Source organism: Sylvia atricapilla, chromosome 15 (assembly GCF_009819655.1).
Source record: "Sylvia atricapilla isolate bSylAtr1 chromosome 15, bSylAtr1.pri, whole genome shotgun sequence".
In the NCBI taxonomy this organism is placed as follows: Eukaryota; Metazoa; Chordata; class Aves; order Passeriformes; family Sylviidae; genus Sylvia; species Sylvia atricapilla.
In genome coordinates, this window is record NC_089154.1 from 5,298,466 (window position 1) to 5,318,249 (window position 19,784).

General features: G+C 53.7%; 1 protein-coding gene across 2 annotated transcripts in view; it reads right to left on the reverse strand.

Moving 5' to 3' along the window:
* Positions 1-712: 712 nt before the first annotated feature.
* Positions 713-19,784, reverse strand: part of MAP2K3 (mitogen-activated protein kinase kinase 3) — a 30,193-nt gene continuing 11,121 nt past the window's right edge. The window contains exons 1-13 of one of the 2 annotated variants that reach the window (XM_066329811.1): positions 18,536-18,925; positions 13,919-13,951; positions 13,480-13,549; positions 11,646-11,694; positions 9,145-9,258; positions 8,549-8,668; positions 8,274-8,390; positions 8,079-8,130; positions 7,158-7,285; positions 6,503-6,580; positions 4,581-4,720; positions 3,848-3,893; positions 713-3,433 (exon numbers count right to left, since the gene is read on the reverse strand). In XM_066329811.1, coding sequence (XP_066185908.1) covers positions 3,350-3,433; positions 3,848-3,893; positions 4,581-4,720; positions 6,503-6,580; positions 7,158-7,285; positions 8,079-8,130; positions 8,274-8,390; positions 8,549-8,668; positions 9,145-9,258; positions 11,646-11,694; positions 13,480-13,549; positions 13,919-13,951; positions 18,536-18,551 — 1,047 coding nt within the window. In that variant the 5' untranslated portion in view covers positions 18,552-18,925 and the 3' untranslated portion in view covers positions 713-3,349. Of the gene's footprint in view, positions 3,434-3,847; positions 3,894-4,580; positions 4,721-6,502; positions 6,581-7,157; positions 7,286-8,078; positions 8,131-8,273; positions 8,391-8,548; positions 8,669-9,144; positions 9,259-11,645; positions 11,695-13,479; positions 13,550-13,918; positions 13,952-18,535; positions 18,926-19,784 lie in introns of those variants that run through there. The other variant, XM_066329810.1, reaches the window with a different exon arrangement.

Consider the following 19,784-nt stretch of genomic DNA (forward strand, 5'->3'; position numbering starts at 1 on the left):
CGCCGTGTCCCGGGGGATGCTCACCCCGCGGATCCGGGCTCACCCCGCCGTGTCCCGGGGGATGCTCATCCCGCGGATCCGGGCTCATCCCGCCGTGTCCCGGGGGATGCTCATCCCGCCGTGTCCCGGGGGATGCTCACCCCGCGGATCCGGGCTCATCCCGCCGTGTCCCGGGGGATGCTCACCCCGCGGATCCGGGCTCATCCCGCCGTGTCCCGGGGGATGCTCACCCCGCGGATCCGGGCTCATCCCGCCGTGTCCCGGCGCCGGGCGCTGCCTCCCCCTCGCGGCCGCGGGCGGCTCGTGCTGCCCCGGGACCCTGGAGTCGAGGGGATCCCCAATCCATGGAGAGCCTCCCCCTTCCCCAGAAACCCACACCGCCACCCTCCTGCAAGAGCAGCAGAACCCTGGGCAGCCCCCGGCAGCGCTCCCGGGGGGAAAATCTCCGAGAGTCCGATGACTCTACAAGTCCCAGACTAGAACCAGCATCACCGAAGGACAGAAGGAGCAGGATCACTCCCCGGGCTGCTGCCCTCTCAGTCCCACGGGGGCTGCTCTAGGGATCCCAGCCCAAGGGTCACAGCGTGTACAATGCCCAAATCAGGAGCATCAGCCCACAATATAAGGAGAAAGAAGGACCCCCCTCCAAGCCGCTGCCCCAAACAGCCCTCAGCTGATACTCAAACAGCAATAAGAGAAGACAAGCAGCAGGTCTGAGGGTGAATTTTATTAGATTCAAGGACGGGGGTTGAAGGGTACAGATCATTCCCAAAAATACAAGGGGAGAGGGGCTTCCCATGTGAGTCAAAATCCTCACCCACCTTAAAGCCAAGCTGGTTCTCCCCAGGGAACTGCCACTGCAGAGGGAACACGGTGGGACAGGGAATCAGGGAGTTGAAAAGGGACACGGGATTTGGACAGGTAAGACCTGCGTTGAATGAAGCAGAGGAGATGGCACAGGGAGGTGGGGTGTGTTTGCCTCCTCAGCAAAGCCTTAGCTCATCCACAGGGGCCCAAGCACACCCCAGAGCCATCTCCCCTGTGTTTGAAAGGGCAGATGCTCCCTTATCCCAAAATAAAGAAATCAGGACTTTCTCCAGCAGGAGAAACGCAGAAAAAAATAAAAAGCATGCAAAAAATTTTTTAAAAAATGAACATCGTTTCCCAAAGCACCAAAAAAGGGTGAGTTAAAGGAAGGGGGAAAAGGTTTAAACAAAGAGAGAAGGGAGAAAACCCAAAAGCTCAACTCAAAACAAAAATAATCCAAAGTAACCAACTATGAAAAAAATACAATTGTACATCTCAGCAGCAAAGCTGTCAAACCAAGCAGATACAGGTGAGTGTCGGGTGGTTTGCAGAGCAGGATGAGGAGGAGGGAGACCTGGAGAACATCAGTCACTTCCTTATTTTCCATCCAGAGGTGGGCTGGGGGGGTCAGGGTTGAACTGAAGCTGAACAGGGTTTGTGCAGCTCCTCCAGGGCTGGTTCCCTCAGGGTTTGTTGACTCAAGGAGGGGGGTCAGAGGGATGGCACAGGGAAAAGCGTGGCTGTGTGATGCATCGAGGACTGAAAACCATTTGCCCCAAAGCAGCTTTCCCAGAAGCAGCTCGTGGGGATAGATGGTGTGGAGCACCCTAGTTCCCAGGCAGGGGGTCCCCAGCACTGCATCAAACCCTGGACTGTACAAGGGGGATATGAATTTAAGAGGACATCATTCTTCATTGAGGGGGACCCTGAACACTGGAAATTCACCCTGAAATCCAGGCCTCCAGGGCATGAATTTCAGGAATAACATTTTTAAAAGAATCTGTTAAAAAATAGATCCATTTCTTTAAAAAAGAAAGGAAAAAAAAGTAATCTTAGGCCAGAGTGTTTTCTAGTGACCCCTTCCCCACCTGCCCAAATTTAGCCAGAAAAACGTTATTACGCCAGATCTGCTGGCCACATAGACATCCACACATTCATCATTGATTTAAAAATATATAATATATATAGAGCACACATACACACAAATATATATTAGAAAAGAAAAAAAAATCCTTCAGAAAAACTCAATTATTAAAAAAAAAAAACCAAACCAAAAATAAACCCCAAAAACAAAATCCACAGCCGGTGCGTTTATCCGTGATCATGTACAGTAGAAGCCAAAACCTCTCCTGCTCCCCTGGCTCCTCGGGCTGGGAGCACGGGGAGACACATCAGGTTTTCACAGTGGATTTGTCAGCAGAGAAGGAAACTGCTCCTCCCTCCTCCCACACAGAAGGGCTTTAATTTATAGCGAGTTAGATCAAACCTAGGAAACACGTTACAAAGTCCGTTATATATAGACATCAAATGTACAACTGTGAGCGGCCCTGGGCCAGTCACTGGGGTTTGGCTCTCGCTGGCACCCACAGGGGTTGGGGACAGTTTGGGACACGAGGGGTGCGAGTTCAGCCTCTGGAAGGAGCGTGTGTCACAGTGAGAGGTCTGACATCAGCTCCAGGTTGGAAAAGCAGATGGAGCAGCGTCTCCTCAGGGAGCCAGGGAAGGTGGAGGCAGCCAGGGCTGTGCAAGGTGATGCCTGGAGCAGGGATGTGTCCTCTCAGCCCAGGGAGGAGAGGCAGCACGGGGCACCTGCTGTCTCTCCATCACCTTGTGCCCATGAGGGAGGGGATGGATGCTGGGTGAAGTCCCATGGGCAGGCGTGGGGACAGCGTGGGCTGCAGCTTGTGTCACGGTGGGATCGTGGAAAAATGCCTTTGCCATTCCCCCTCAAGGGAGCAACATTGAGGGAGAGGGATGCCCAAGCTGGTGCTGCCTCTAAGGGTCCTTCAGGTGTGGAGCCAGGCAGTGAAACAGCCTCTGGTGTGAGCAGCAGCCCAGGGAGCCCCACGAGCCCCTAACGCTGCACGGGCTCCTGGGGCAGAGAGCCGGGCACAGAGGGAAGGCAAGTGGGACCAGACTCCAGGGAAGGGGCTTTGGGCAGGCAGGAGAGGAGTGGGAAAAGCACAACACCACTGATTCTCTCTGCTTTCTCCTGAAAACACACAACCCCGTGTGCTGTGCACTGGGTACTGGGGGGACACCCTCTGCCTGCTCAGGCACTGCTCCTCTCCCAGGACCTCCTGAGCCTTCAGAGTCCTTGGCTTAGCTGGGAAGGTGTTGGCTTCAAAAGGCTCCTCCTGGGGGATTTTTTTTCCTCAGGGCAAAGAGAAAAGAGATTTCGAGGCCGGATGGGGCCAGAGATGCCCCCAGGCCGGGGAGGTTCGATTTGTGATTTGTGCAAACCACCTTGAACTCGAGTCCTTGCTCGTTCTCCTGTGGGGAAGCCGGGATGGAGGGACTGCAGGAAGCTGGCAGCTGGCAGTTAGGAGTCTTCCCCGAGGATCTCTGTCACGAAGGAGGCCATGTCAGTCTCTTTGGTGTCGTGCAAGGTAAAGAAAGGGTGTTCCTGCCAAGCAGAGCAAAGAAAACGTCAGCTGACACCGAGGCCAAGCACAGACCCCCGGGGGATGTCACACAGCTGGAGGTGGACTCCAACCTCCTCCCCAGGCTCCCACAGACACCATTCTTCAGCTAAAAGATGCACTTTGGCATTTCTAACTTCAGTTGAGCAGGACATCCCACCTTGGCAGCTGTGCTACCATCCTTCGAGGTCTGAGAGTCTACTCTCCAAGAGTAGACAGGACAGAGGGAGAAAACACCTGGAATCCCTGACCTTAACACCCATGAAATCAACACACCCTTCCACCTCTGACACACTACACCCATCCCTCTCCATGCCTGAAAAATCACCCACATATTTTGAGGCGATCTGAGTTTCAAAATTGGGAATAAAGACCAGCAGAAACAGCTCTGCACTTACCATAAGTTCTAAATAGTTCATTCGCTCAGCTGGGTTCTTCCTTAAGCTGGAAGGAAAAAAAAATGGGAGAGAAAGGCTGTAGGATCTTTTTCTCTGTGTGGTCTGTCACAGGGGATCTCCCCTTCCCACCCAACATGAAATGCTCCCTGTGGGCTGCACCCATCCCTCTCCCTCCTTGGCTGAGCAGGTTTGAACCACCAGCAAAGCAGCCAGGCAGGTAACTGGGGAAGGGCAGCTCAGTGCTTTGCCACAAAAAGCACAAGCCAAGCAGCTCTGCAGTCTGCCCCACACAGACCAGAACAACTGGGAAGGAGAGGATATGGTTTCCCAGCACCTGCAGGGTTTGCCTGGCAGCTCCAGGCAGCACCCAGGCAGCAGGGGACACCCTGGGGGGAGCAGCTTCCCACAAAACCACAAAGCAGCTTTCACCCAGAGGCTGCCAGGGGTTGCTTCTGGTTTCACTGCCACTTTGCCAGAAAACACCAACATTTCGGCAGTAGTGACAGGAAAAGGGGAAGAGAAACCTCTGCACCTTTCAGCCAGCCTGGGTGAGTCAGGCTGAGAGCAAAACCAGTTTGGGCAGCACTTCCTGCCATGCTGAGCACCAGGTACAGTGAGCAGGGGAGAAAAGGGCTCCCAAAGGACAGCAAACCCAGCCCCACTCCAACCCCTACGGCTGAGGGCTCCTCCTCAGCCAGGCTGGCAGAGCCAGCAGTCCCTGCTGGAGCCTCACCACTGTGCTGTGAAGTCCACAAAGTCCTTGGAGAAGCGTTCAGGTGGCAGCTGGGGCGAGGGCTCCTCCACCACCTGCTTGAGCTGCTGGAAGGGCGTCCCCCAGGACTCGTATGGGAAGCGGAGAATGGCCAGTTCAATCTGGGGATGGAAGGCAGGGCAACGTGAGACACACACCAAGCACAACCCCACCATGCTCAGCCAGCTCAGATTCAAAGGAAAACCCTCTTTTCCTTAGAAACCATCTTCAATTTGGGTCATACCACTTTTTTTTTTTTTTTTTTTTTTTTTTTGACTACAAAGACCCTGAGGCCAAAAATACTTCCTTTTCAGGCTGGTTCAGCATATTAATGCATTTACAGGAAGTCACGAAAGATATGTAAAATGGGATTATTTTAAAAGATAATAATAACAGTACACAGTTTCTGCACTGGCTTCCAAAGTGCTCTGCTGGCCCTAAGGCAGCCTCTGGGCCTTGGGCTGGCACTGCATGAGCTAAATACACAAAAAAATCCACAAACCCAAGAAAAATTAAGTGCTAGAACATCATTTTGCCAAAACCACCTCAATTACTGGGTTCTTCCTACAAGTCACCTCTGCTCCATCCCTCCTTTAAGCAGGAAAAAGTCTGTCACAGCTCCTGGGCAATCTCCTCATGCCAAGGATCAGTTCCTGTCTCAAAATGGGCAACAGAACCTTTAGACCTGATAGGGTGTGATGGGATGGGAGGAATAACAAACCTGAAAGGACAGGTTTGTGACAGAGCTCTGCCTGTGGCTCAGGTCAGAGGAGCTCAGTTCCTGCCACTCCAAAACTGAATGAAGCCACCAGCCCAGGAAGGTCTGGAAGAGCCCTGCAACTCAATGGCCCACAAACTGTCTGGTCTGAAATCAATCCAACCCCTTCATAAAGAAAGTAAGACTTAAAAAACCCAGGAAGCAAGCACAGGAAGAAGACACAAGAGGGAACCAAACATTCTGGGGCTCCATTCAGCTGCAGGCTGGCCAACTTTCAGCAAGCTCCTCTCTCCCTTCCAGCTTTGGGAAGGTTTGGATATTCCATCACTCAGAATCTCCTGTCCCACAGCTTCCTGCAGCTCAGAGCTGATGACATTTCCAGTCAGCCAGACCAGCTCTGTGCTGGCATGGGGACACCAGGGAGAGGGGCTTGGGTTTGGCACAGTGGATGAGACCACGCTGGGGAAGAGGGAATATTTGCCAGGACACAGCATGCACAAACACAGGGATCCAGCCCCCAAAACAAAATCCATGTCTAAGAGGGCACAGGAAAAAAATCCTGAAAATAATCTACCCTCACAGAGAGAGTCTCCTGGAAAGCAGGAGCTGTTTCTCAGGCAGCATCCCTTGGAGGCAACAGCTGGGATTTCCTTTGTCCACTGGCGCCAGAGGCTCTCAGCTGCTTTCTGCAAGATCTGTTTCTTGCAGGAGGCAGATAAACCATCCCGAGCAGCTGCAATTTTGGAACTGAAAGCATTTCCCCTTCCTGTTGGCTGCTCTGAGCTACCCCGCAGGCAGGATTTGCTGCAAACCACACACAGCAGCTCTCACTGCAGCAGGACTGGAATCCCTTGCAAGGCTCTGGTGACATGGAGTGAAGCAGGAAGGCTGAGCCCCAGCTGCAGCAAACCCTGCTCCACTGACCACCCCTCAGAGCTGCAGAGCAATTCAAAGCCAGAATCTTGGATCTTCAGCGTGGATACTCACTGTCATCCTGATATTGTCTGCCGGGAGCCTGAATTCCCTGGGTAATTAATTAACCTCCTTGCCCTGAGCTGTCAGGCTCAAATTGAGTCCTGCCTGATGGGCACCCACCCAGCTGCTCACAGCAGGGGCACAGCCCCACCTGCCCAAAGCCCAGCCCAGCCCCAGGGCTGTGGACACTGATCCCAGCCTTTGGTGTTACCATTGTGATCCCAAGGCTCCAGACATCCGACTTCACGTTGTAGCCCTTCTGGTTCAGCTCAGGGTTTATTCTTTCTGGCTGTAACAGCAAAACGGGAGATGTTACCATTCTGGCTTTCCCAGTGCAAACCTCACAGAGCAAACCTCTGGCTCCAAAAGCCAGGCTGGGTGGACTTCCCTGGCTCATGTCCCCAGGGAGGCAGGATCTGAGGTTAAATCTAACTCTGATGAAAGCCACATCTTGCTCCACACAACTCACATCAACTGTCCCTCTTTGCAGGAGAGTGAGACTTGCATGATCCCTGCCTCAGGACCACACGCTTCCCACAGGGATGCCACAGATGGCAAGGGGAAATTCACACTGGCTCGAGGATGAAACTAAACAATCCTGCCAAGAAAAGCCTTGGCACTTTCTATCCAACAAGGAGCAGTGCTACAACCAGCACCAGCCAGTTTGGTATCCTGCAAATGGAAGGGGCAGAGGGAGAGTCGCTGTGGGATTAACACACAGAGCTGGGCTTAAATGGAGCTCTGCTGAGTCAGGGAGACCAGAGCTCTCCTGAGTGGCTTTCATCTCAGGGTGGAGGTGGAACAGACTGATTTCTAAGCAGCAGCCTCTTGCAGTCAGGGCTGAGGCTGCACAGGGATGCACTTACAGCCATGTAAGGTTTGCAGCCAGCATCCATGGTCTTGGCAACAGAGTCCACCAAGTAACCACTGATCCCAAAGTCACACATCTTCACGTGTCCCTCCTTGTTGATCAGCACGTTGGAAGGTTTCACATCTGGGAGGCAAGGCAAGAGAGCAAATTGGGCATTTGCAGGGGTATTGAAGAGTCTGAGACAAAACAGGCAATTCCCTGCAGGCCTGGGAGGGACCAGGCAGGCCCCAACACGAGGGGAGGGAGACAAAACCCCACCAGTCTTATTGCAATAGAAGTCACTCACAGGTAAACTACAACCATGTCCTTCAGGGAGAATAAGCCCCCTCCCTAACCAGGCAGGACAAAAGTTGAAATAAATTGTTGAGGAGTTTATCCCCAGGTCCTTAGGAGACATTTTTGTGCCCTGGATAGCCTTAAAAGCACAGCTCTACCAAATCTTCAGGACAGTTTGTCTCATGCACATCCTGATCTGTCCACAACTACACAAGGGACTTTACCAGGAGGGAGAGCAAGACCTGGGTGTTACAACTCCCACCTGTGATTTTTTTAAGGTCTCCTTCAGCCCTTACTTAAACTACCCAGCCAGGAGGATTTGGGGATTTTATCTCCAAGAGCTGCTTTCAAGGCACTTCTGTACTCCAAGAGGGACAGAGATGCTCATAAAATAGAGGTAGTGAGGAATTCTGTTGCTACATTCAACCCTTTATCTGGAAAGGAGGAAGAGAACATTTTGCAAAAAGGGAAGCATCCCAGGAACCAGCATCAAAAGCTATTCACCCCAGTCCTAAGCACCAGCAGACTCCACGTTAGGCTGATCCCAGAGGGACACAGCACACCTGGAAAGAAGTCCTCCCCTAGCTTATTTCAAGGTTGGATCTCTAGCCACACTCCACTAACCCCATCCAGCATTTACCTCTATGTATTACAGACAGTTTACTGTGCAGGTGCTCCAGAGCTCGTACAATCTGGGGACAAACAGAGTGAAAAAGCACCCATCAGTCACGTGCAGCAGCGGCCTCTCACTGCAAACACACCCCAGGCCTCAGCAGAGGCCTCCAGCAGGCTCAGGGCAGGCACAAACCCATCTAAGAACCCCAGAGCCACTCACAGACACAGCCATTTTCCCCAAAATGTCTTCAGGGATGGTTTTCTTCTTCTCCAGCACTTTCTTGTAGAATTTATCTAGGGAGGTGTCCATGAGCTCCATGCAGATCCACACATCACCCTGCGGGACAGAGAGAAAGCAGCTGAGAGGGAATTCCCTGGAAATCCGAGGGGGGTAAAGAGCTGGGCTCAGGAACACAGAGGTGTTTGGAGACACTTTGGTGCCTCCAGTGCAATCCCACAGCCCCAGGTGCCCCCAGGCACCCACCAGGTCAGTACCTCACGGAAGAGGGCTCCGTAGAAGGTGACCGTGTAGAAGCAGTCCACTGTCCTCATGGAAATGTCCAGGTCCATCAACAACCTCTTCTGCTCCTGAGTGTTCACAGTGGCTCGAATCCTCTGAGATAAATACGAAGGAGAAGGGTTTGGTGTAAGGTGGGGTAACACCATCATCCCCCAGCCTGACTCAGGGCTGGCAGTTCTGGGGCCAGGGCATTTTATCCTTATTTTGCAGCCAGCAGCACCCAGGAGGAGACGCCCAAATTGCCTCTGCCAGACAGAACCTTGAGGAATGCCAAACCCTTGGCAAGCTCTGCAGCAGATGCAGGGCCAGGCCAGCAGCCTGGACAGGCACTCTGACATCCCAGCCTTGCCCTGCAGGCACCAATCCTGCATTTCCAAGCCTGTAATCAATCCCACCGTGCCCAGCCACTATCAGCACGGACCCCTCACTGACCAAACCACACCGGGAACGCCACAGGCTGCCAAACCCAGATAAGCCCAGCCCCATTTTGCCACAACCCAGTGGAGCTCACAGCTCCTCTGCTCCCTGGGAGCTGCACCTCGTGGTGCCCTTTCCAGCCAGGTGTCCTGACCTTCACGGCCATGATGGTGCCGCTCTGCGCGTGCCGGACCTTCTCCACCACACCGTAGGCACCACGGCCCAGCTCCGAGATGGCCACCAGGTCATCTGCTTCCACCTCGAAGTTCTTTAGGGGAGACAGGACAAAATGACATCAGGGACAAGCACATTTATCAACAAGCACATTTATCACGTTTATCAACACTTTCGGCTCGCTCGTGCAGAGCATTTCAAGCAATGGTACCTTACAGGGGCACCACGCTTGGAGAGGATGGGGGTATTTTTGGCTCTGTTGAATCACAGCCCAAACCTTCTCACCCCACACTCACCAGGGTTCATTTAATTCACCCTCTGCAGCTGGAGATCAAGACTTTCATCCTTTAAGCCCAGAGAATGTTGCCACTAGAAAGGGCAGCAAAGGTTGGTGCCTCTCTGCCTGCGGGGGATTACCCACACAAGGGTATTTCTGCAGTTGCTGAACTATTTGCAGGATTTTAACAACATTGGCAGCAATCAGGATCTTCCACCACAGCTCCAAACCCCTGTGTGCAGCCAGGGATCCCCTCACCTCTCCTCACATCCCAAAAATCATCAGTCACAATACACCCATGTGTGTCTAACAACGCCTGTGCAAAGCCTCTTTTGGACGGGATGCACACAGCAACTCCATTTCTAACTATCACTGAGTTCAAACTGGTTTCAATACTTTCTCCTACCACCAAAAAGCTGCCAGCAAGGTAAAACCTGAGTTAACACCAAGAAAACAACTACCTAAGTGTTGTTTCAAGCTGGGAAAAAAACCATGGCCAGTGCTCACCCCAGTGAATGCCTGATGCAGCAGGAGCCAGCGAGCTCCTGCACAACCCACAAACAAGTTTCCCTAAAGACACGTTCCCCTGTAATTGCTGGCTCCGCTGGGCAGGGCACGAGTGAGACACGAGCTATTTTTGGAACCTGCATTCATTGCTGCTAATAAGTCACAGCCTCCTTTTAGCCAGGCTTTATCCAGCCTCCAGTTTTCCTCCGGTCCCAGGGAACAAAAATAATACCAGGATGCCAAACTGCCCCACAAAGGCAGCGAGGGTGGGAAACCAGCTCCGGATACGGTGCCTGCGAGCCACGCCCTGAGCAGGGAGAGAGGAAACAGCCTCTGGAGTGGAGGAGACAGCCTGGGAGAGGTGGCTGCCAGGGCCCTGGGCAGCACTGTCCCCTCAGCACTGGCCACAGCCACCACGTCTGCCGGACCTTCCCACCAGCCCTGGCTCCGCTGGTTCCAGCCAGATGTGGCTGTTGATTCCAGCCAGATGTGGCAGGCAGGGAGCAAGCAAGGGCTGTGCCTGAGCTCAGGGCTGAGCTATGCTCTGCCCAGCACAGGAAGGTGCCGGCCCTTTCCTGGGCAGGACGTGGATCCTGGAATGAGGAGAGCAGGGCTGAGGGGACATGTCCGACCTCCCGCCACGGGCAGCTGGCAGAGGAGCAGCAGTGCAGGCTCACAGGGGCCTCCAGGAAGGATCTGGTGGTGCTTTTGGGACATGTGTTCTGCAGTTGCTCCAGGTTATTGTGTTTTTCCTTTCCTGGCATTTGCCCCGAGGCTTCCCCAGAAGCTGGCAGTTCCCAGCACACCCCAGGAACCAGCCCTGCCCTGCCCAGAGACAAGAGGTGATGGATGCAGCCACCTTCCCTCCCAGGACAACGGGATGCACAGCATGGCCTGTGCAGATCCCATAGAGCAGAGGTCACCACCCAGCCCCATCCTACAGCTGGAATTCTGCCCCAGTCCTCTTCCCCATCATGTCACTCCAAAATACTCGGACCAGACCCTTCCTGCAGACATGGCAGCAGGCAAGGAAGTGACTCTAGAGAGTTTTCCCTAAGCTGCAGCACTGCCCCCTTGCACACACAGGGCCCAGGCTGTCACAGAGAGCATCTCTGCTAGTGTTCCTGCTACACAGGACACCAGGCCCAGAAGACAGCACAGGCAGCAGGATTGTTCCCTGGACCCAGCCAAAGCTTCCTCTCCTCAATCCTAATCTTTGCACTGAGGCCAAGGGACCTAGATCCCATCAGCCAAGCCACCTCCCAGCCTGAAAGGGTCTAGATATAGGCCTGATCCAATGCAGGGTATTTTTAGCTCATTTGGAAACAGCTTCTGCAGCCCCAAGAGAGCCCATAACAAGAGAATGAAATAAAAGAGACACAGTGGCTATTTCTAGCAGTATTTTTCATCAGGTCACTAGGAAAGACTTTGGAGAACCAGAGAGAAACTTTGTGCCCAGCTTCTCCTGGGCCTCAAACAGCAACACAGACCTGTGGGTATGCAGGATAAAGGGACTTTGTTAGGGACAGTCTGAGAGCTTGGTGAGGGCACCCTCATTTAGGACAGACGGGTTGGATCATCCTATGAGGCTGCACTCCTGATCTGACAGGTTGCAAGGCACAATCCCACAGAGCTCTCCATACCCAGGGAAAACCAAACTGGGAGCAAGCAAAAAAAGAAACCCCATTGACACGTACTTTATCTCCAATGGTAATGAACGCCCTGGAGTCCAAGTTCCTCGGGGGCCTGCAAGAAAAGAGACAGAGTTAGGAAAAAACACAGCTCCATTCACCCTTTTGGCCAGAGCCAGGTTTCACATTCCTCTGAGCACTTTCAGCTGCTGCCTTCCACCCCCCCATACCTCATTGTAGGTTCCAACCAGCCCCCTCCAAACACCCACAAATGCTTTAAATCGTGCCAGAACTCCTCACCCCACACACACGAGGCACAGTGAGAACCCCGGGGAATCAGCCAGGTGAGACATGCACCAAACCACCAGGCTGTGAAAGCATTCCTGTTCAGTAGAGGAGCCTGAGGAGCTGAGAGCAGCAGGATGAGACGTTTCTGTGGCAGAGCAGCTCAGCTGTCATGTTTTGACAGGCAGGTGTTGTAACAGCACAGCCACGGAGCCCGAAACGCACGCGAGGGAACAACAGGTAATTCCTCCCTGGTGAATCATTTGTGTACACTGTGCTGCCTGTTCCAGGCAGGCAGAGCAGGCAGCACTTTGGTGTCACCCTTTGCACAACACCAGGCAGGTGAAAGTTGCCCTTTATGGCTTTTTTCCTTATTGCTGCTCACTTCCCATTCTGGGCAGCACAGCTCTTTTAGAGCCACCGTGAGTGTTCTGCCCTTCGTGCCTCACTTCTGGGCTCTCCCATCCCCTGGGAGCTTCTAAGAGCAGAGATTGCCCAACTGGTTTAGTCTCAATTCCCATCAGAGCAGCCTCAGGCTTCAAGGAAGTACTTTGGGCTCTGAGCAAAAGCCTTGCACTGCGCAAATATTTGCACTGCAGCTTGAAAAGCAGGGAGAAAAGGAGCTGTGGACAGCTTGCACCAGCCTCTGGGCATGCAAAGCCCTGCAGACTCCAGCATGAGGCCTTCTCCAGGGGAAATTCAAACTCTGGCAGGAGCAGAGACAAACGTGCCCGTGGGGGAAGGAGGTGGTTGTCACACGCAGGGCAGGGCTGTGCCAGGCTGCGCAGCATCAGTGGGGGAGCTCCCCTGCCTCCCCCTTTCTACCTGGGCTTCTCAGCAGTGAGATTTCTCTTTTGGGGACATCAGTGCTCTCCTGGAGCTGGGAGAGCTCCCTAGAACAGGTTTCTGGAGCAAACAAGGCTCAGCGGTGGCGATGCCCGAAGTGTTTTGGAAGAACACCATGGAAGTGGAATTTTAGCCATCTGCTCTTTGTCAAACCAAGCACTGCTACCCCGGGCTCTCCCCCATGGCATAACAAGCAGCAGCAGCTCGAAGCAAACAGGGCAGGGAGAAATTCCAGTGCCCTGAGATACTGCTGGGCACTGGCCCCAGCACCAAACAGCACAATGGTGCAAGATGTCTGTGCCCTCCTTTTAGAAGGTAAGGAGCTGCAAACACCTCAAACTAAACCTGATAGTCAGGTCATGTAAAACACTCCCTTTTGTGCCTCTGGCTCCTGTCCTGGCCCAGCTACCACCACCTCTTCTCTTCCCCTGCACTAAAATTCTTCCCCCTTCTCCCCTCAGGCAGATTCACTCTCTCTACCACATCTTTGCCCTTTGGCATTGGCAGAACCATGGCAGAAAGACTGAGGAGAGCTCCCCAGAGGATTCTGAGTCTTTGCCTTTAGGACATTTGCTATCAAACAGGCACCTCCCAGAGAGACACACTCACGTCTGCACACACGTGTGCAATTCCTTCTCATCACCCATGAGGCAAAGCTTAAGAGAAAAGTATAGCTATGCTGATTTTGGGAAGTTTTCACAGGCCATTCCCCTCGAAGAAGTGCCAAATCCAGCTCTGGATAACCTCTTTAAGCAGCAGAGATACTCACGTTGTGTTGGCAACGGGTGGTTTGATGGGGACACATGTTATCCTCAGATCCCGTTTCTTCTTGCCTTTCACTGGAAAAGATCCACATGTGAGCAAATGGATTTTTTTTTTTCTTCAAGCACCCTCTTGCAGCAGCCATTAGGCAGGGAATGCAGGGCTTGGACCCCTCACCATGGTCAGCAAAATGCCAAGAAGGTCACAGTGACCACTTGCCCAAAATTTCAGGCAAGAGCCAGAGCACAAGTGGCTCTCAGTGACATTGTTGAACACTGCTCTGTAGAAATAGCCAAGGATGCACTAATAGACCATTTTCCAGGTCTTCCAGCCAAGCATTGTGCCTCAAAAGTGCTCTTTACCCTACATGGCCATTAACAGTCCCCTCTCTTTGGGATTTAAATCCTTTCTGGGGTGAAAGCTGCAATTTCTGCTGGGCCACTTACCTGGTTTGTGCGGCTCCAAGGATCCTTTGGAATCTGAAAGATAAAAACGAGACACCAGCTCAGCCTTCATGCTCCAGCCAAAGCAGAGAGCAGCCCTGTACCCCTCATGGCTCATGGGCCCAGCAGAGCTCCAGGAGAGGGAGGCAGCTGGCCTTTGGGAGCACAGCCAAGCCTGGCCCCATCCCCGTTTCTCCAGCCACAAGAGGTCCCCACGCCATTAGTGATGTGCAGGGCTCCCAAAAAACACTGCCTGTCCAGAGGCTCTGTGACCCCCAGCCCCAGCCCCAGCCTGGCATTGCTGGGGAGAGCCAGAGTTGGATCTGGCATGGAGGGCAATGGCCACAGAGAGACACCCTGCAACAGCAAAGGGCTAGTCTCAGCAGGAGAGGGGACACCCCATCCACAACAAATGGAAAACAGGGGGGAAAAAATGAACTGACTGTCAGCCAGCAGTGAAACCCCTCACAAATCTGAGCTTGCACAGGCTGAAGCACCAGGACAAGGCATCAGGAGTGATTGGCAAGAGGATGCTCTTGTCCCCCTCCTCCCAGCTCCAAAGAGCCTTGAGATAACAACACCCACTGCTGCAGAGGGAAACGGGGCTCAGGCAAGGCCAGGACAGGCCAGAAACCTGCAGGTGAAAATTCCATCCCAGCTCCCTGGGAAGATAAACTGAGCCCAAGAGGCGGAAAGTGCAGCAGCTGAGAGCATCGAGGTCCTGATCCCCCCAGGAGAGACAAGGGGGCAGCTGCACTTTGCAGCTAAAGGTGCTCTGGCTGCACAGAGCCAGAAGATCCATTAGAAAGCAGGAATATCAAGGTGTGCTCCAGGCACTGGGGCTGGGAGCAGACAGCTCAGCGTGGCCTTGGACAGCCTTTCAATACAGCTCCTACCTGCCTGGCTGCTGGGAGCAGGCGTGTGGACAAAGTCCAGCACTCCAAAGGCTGCCAGGGAAGGGAGGGGAGAGCGAGGAGCTGCAAGTTCAGCAACACTGTGCAAGAGCTTCTGCAGCTGCAGCAGGACAGAAGGTGACACAGTCCCAACATGTCCCCAGCACTGACAGCCCCCATCCCTGTGCCCTGCTTGCTCCAAGACAAAACAGGTGCCTGGGACTTGCTTCTCCTGCCTTGTCCTTCCCCAAAGGCAAACCTCACGGAGGCTGTGGGTTAAAGCTGGTCTGCAACATATTGCAAAGGTCTCAATGCAGGACCAGCAGCATCCCTCCCTGCTAAGGGAAATCAGCACTGATCAGTCCACACCCCCACCTCATCTGCCACTTTTCCTGCATCAGAGCTGAGCCATCAGCTCCAAGACCAGCACAGTTTCCATGATGTGAACTTCCAGCTCAGTGAAACCAGCCAACGAGCCACTTCACCCCAAAGCCATCCCACTTGGACGGAAACCACCTGACCACGTCAGAGCAATCACAAGCTCTGATTTGTGAGCCTGCAGTTTCCCTTCCCCATCACCCACCCAGCAGGGCTGGAAGGGGTACCATGAACAGCCCCACACACCCACTGATGGCATTTTGCAAAATACCCAGTTGAGTAACGACGGGAGCAAATGCGAACCGGAGCCAAGGGAAAGATGCTGTCCGTGGGTTCAGAAATGCCTCCCCTTCCCACTCCCAGCCTCTCACTGCTCAGTGTGGGAGGCCAAGAACACAACCTAGAAACTGGGGCCCCCTGAGTCCTTCTGCACTCAGGCAAGTTGGGGAGCTTGCTGTGGGCACCCATCCTATCCCAGAGGATGGATTCAGCTCCGTGCCGAGCGTTTCACCCCCAGGACCTGCTCTGAAACTCAGACTGGTCTCTGCTCCACACAAAGGCCTCCCCAGCAGTTACCAGCCACACCTCTACACCAAGCCCTGAAATCCCCCCATGCTGGCTGGGATTCTGCTCCATCTGTTTGCTCTCCCTCTCCCCAATTGCCATAGTAACCCTGCAGAGCCAGCACAAAGCGCCTTCTGTGCCACCAGCAGCTCCCCTGGCACCGCTGCCGTGACTCACAGGGCAGGAGCAGGGTCCACAGGCACCCAAGCCAGGCCTCCTGCAGGATGGCCTCAGCCCTTCCTCTGCCCTTCTGGCTGCAGGAGGGAGCTGGGAGCACCCAGTGTAGGGCTGGGAATCACAGGGTGTCCAGTGGAACCCAAGCTTGCAGGCAGGATTTGCAGGGCAGCAAGAGGTTCCCTGTTGCAAACCCCCTGCTCTATCCAGGAGAGTCTTTTGATGTGCAGTGTGCACCGGCCATGAACTCTGCTGTCACAGGCACCCTGCACTCCCAGTACCCCCAAACTACCACCCTTGACTTCCAAGAGCTGGAGGCAGCAACCATCCCCTTCCCAGCCTGTCCAGCTTAGCCCCAAAAAGCATTTCCTAGCTCCAATGTGAAAAAGCACTGATTAAACTGGAGGTATTACACCACCACTCCAGGCTCTGCCTGAGCCATCGGTGAAGGGCAGAAAACCCAGCTCAGCCCATGCCTGCAGGAATAAAATCACCCAAGGTGCTGCTCTGCAGCCAGGGAGCTGAGGCAGAGGTGGGATTCCTTTGTTACAGATCTCCTAAAATCCGACATGAGATTTCCAGCTCCCAAAGGCTGGCCTGAACTACTCCTTGCTGCAAGTTTCTCCCACTGCTTGTGGCACCAGTGCCTCTCCCCAGGGAGAACCCATGCCCTGTTTAGGGTGAGTGAGAGTGCAGGAAAAACCAGAGAAGGGAATTAAAAAAGGGAAAAAAGGGAGAAGCAGAAATGCAGTGGGATGGGCATGACAGGACCCTGCAATTCAAGCCCTTCAGTGGCAGGGCAGCTTTTGCCTTCAGCCCCCACAGGCAGCTGCTGTCAGCTCCTTCCCACTGGAGAGTCCCTGGCACTGTCTCTCTCACACTTGAGACTCAGCACAATCCCTCCCACATTTGGGATCCCGGCAGGGTCGGTGCAGGAGAAATCACTAACATGTGCACAACTGCTTATGTCACCTGAAAAATCCTGGAAACGCTCCAGTTTCCCAGGGCACTGGGCTCTTGCAAGAGGGGTGTCTGCAAGCACAAGTTTCCCCTCAAGAGATCCCTCTGCAAAGGCCAAAAGGCAGCAGCAGGACAAGGCAATCTGGGGACATATCCTGGTTATCCCTGCACGCTTCCAGAGCTCTGCTGCCAGCCCTGAGCCCAGGGGATGGCAGGGCACCATTCCGGACACAGGAAAGGGCTGCCAGCCACGGACACACACGGCACAGTGCCCTGCACCCAGGCAGGGGAAAATTAGCTGACAGAAGTTCCTGGTGCGGATGAAATTGCGACCCACGTGATGCCACAGGCTCGTAACTGCATCCTCTATGCTAAGAAAGGAACCATTTCCTCCTAAAGAGAAAAAAAAAAAAAAAAAAAAAAAAAAGCCCAACGAAATTTTTTTCTCATGCTATAACAACCACCAGTTAAGAACTGCCAGACATTTCCTGGAACTGCCTAATTCAACACCGGAATCCTCATTTTTGCCACCACCAACTTCAGCCCTATTAAGCTGCACCTCTCGACGGGAGGTTTTTCCTTCCCACTCTGCTGGCGTGGGCGGAGAGAAATGAACAGGACAATCTAAAGAACTGCAAATAAAACTATTTGCCTGAGTCGACCTTTGAAATTAAACCTCAGCACTACCTCCCCGGGGCTCTGGCTGCAGCCCCAGGTGAAGTCCTGGGCACAGGAGGCTGCTCCAAGAGCTGCACTGCTTTCTTAGTGCTGGGGGAAATGTTTTGGATGCATCCCGGTTCTCCTCGATCCAAGGACGAGAGTCAAATGCCGTGGACAGGGCAGAAGGCTGGAGGGTGGATCCCAGCCCTGCTGCATGCAAAGAAAGAGCTGGAACAAAAAAGCATCAAGGAAAAACAAACCAAAAAAAAAACCTAAATTGGAGGCAGGGTGCAGAGCAGAGAGGGGAATTTGGGTGCTTGGTCATGAGAGCCAGCTGCTCAGAGGCACACTTTGTGCTGTTTTCCACTGTTGGCAATGGAAAAAGCTATCCATGGAGGCGGAAAAAGGGCTCTCAACCTGCCCAGAGCCATCACTCATCGGCCGGCCGAGGTCCCGCTGCAGAGGGGCTCCCGCGGGTCAGCGCGCTCCTCACTTCTGCAAAACCGCCAGCAGGAAAAAACCACGCTGCACAAAAAGCCCCTCGCAGCCCCAAAACAGCCTCTGAGCCCGTGCTGAATCAGAGCTCCTGACTGCCGGGGCTGTGGGCACCCACCTTTCCCATGCAACAGGCAGGGGACAACCTCGAAGAGCTGCTGGAAAACCCTGCGTCCCAGGAATGCAACTCCAACCGGAGCCAGAAGCCAGCTTTACCCTCTGCATATTTTCCTTCAGACATGCTGGATTTGACTTTTTTTTTTTTTTTTTTTTTTTTTACAATTAAGACGCCAGAGTTTTAACCCCACAAAACATGCAACTTTTCCAGTGCTTTAAAAATAAGACTCCCAGCTGCAAAGACCGAGCCCCTGCCCAAGCCAGGAAGAAACAAAACCGAGTGGATTGACCCCAGAATGTTACACAGCCCCTTTTTAGCACCAAAACCAGCCCCTTTTTGCTCTCCCCCACCACGTGCTTTGGAAATTGCAACATCTACCTTGCTTCTTGTCCATGGTTTCCCAGAAATGAAGAGCAGCGCCGGCAAGCCTGGCAGAAGAGAGGGATGGGGGCGGACTGGAGGAGGGAGGGGAAGAGGAAAAAAAAAAAAAAAAAAATCCCGCAGGATCCAGCGCACGGCACTTCTTTGCAAGCACCGATGATTCTTTTCAGTGGGAATGCATGGCCCCGAGCACCCGACGGCTTTCACAGAGCGCTGCTCGCCGGGTGCCCGCGGATCCCGGGGGAGCGCAAGGCTGGCAGCAGCCGGGAAGGCAAACGGGGGGCACCGGGGGAGGCACAGCCGCCTTCCCTCATCGGCAGCTGCCGGGGCTGGCCGGACTGGGCTCCGATTACCCTGGAAAGCTCAACAGTTGTAAAAACTGCAGAGGAGAAATAGCAGGTGACGTCAACAGGAAACTGGTGCGGAGCCAAACTCCAGCTCCGGGAGCTGCTGAAGCGCCGGATCGCTACAGCGCATCCCGCTGGGACACGCTCCCTTCCCGCAAACCCCACCATCCCCGGCATCCCACCGGGGTGACCCCTGCTCCAGGAAAGGCCGGCAGAGCCGAGGGGAGCCCAGGCTGGCTGCTCTGGGCACCAAAGGGGCGCTGCGATGGAAAGAGGTCACGTTTCGTTGTGCTGCAGGTGACACGGTAATTGCTCTGCCACCAACAACTATTACCACAACAAATAGTAGAAACAGCGTTCCGTGACAATGCCAGCACGGAGAGGAGCAGCTATTCCAGGGTGACAACCGAGATGGCATCTCTGGTAACAAAATAAAAATTGCTGCATGCACTTGGCTGGGAAATAGCAAGGGAGAGTGGGAAAATAAAAGCTTCTCTGCAAGCACGTGCAAGAAAAGCCGTGGCCAAGTATTGCTGCTCTTCCCCTTTCCCTCAAAACCACTCCAGCAGAAGCAAATGCTGATGTTCCTGATCAAAGCCAGGCTCGGCTCTGACAGGCTGCAGTTTTGTTTTCAATTTCCCTGTCGGCCTGGAGGGGAGACACTGTACCAGATTCTTTACCTTAAACTAATTATAGAAGATGTACCAGTGCTTTGCTCCTGAGCTCTCCCCCAACTCCAGGCTGTGCCGGATCAGGCACATTTGCAGGCTGAAAAGTCAGAGGTCAAGGTAAACGCACATACCGACATAATGAGTGGCTCTAATTTTAAATAGTGTTTATGTAAGCCCCAGAAGGACTGCAGAAGGTATTTTCTCAGGCTCATTTCCACTCCCAGGGTA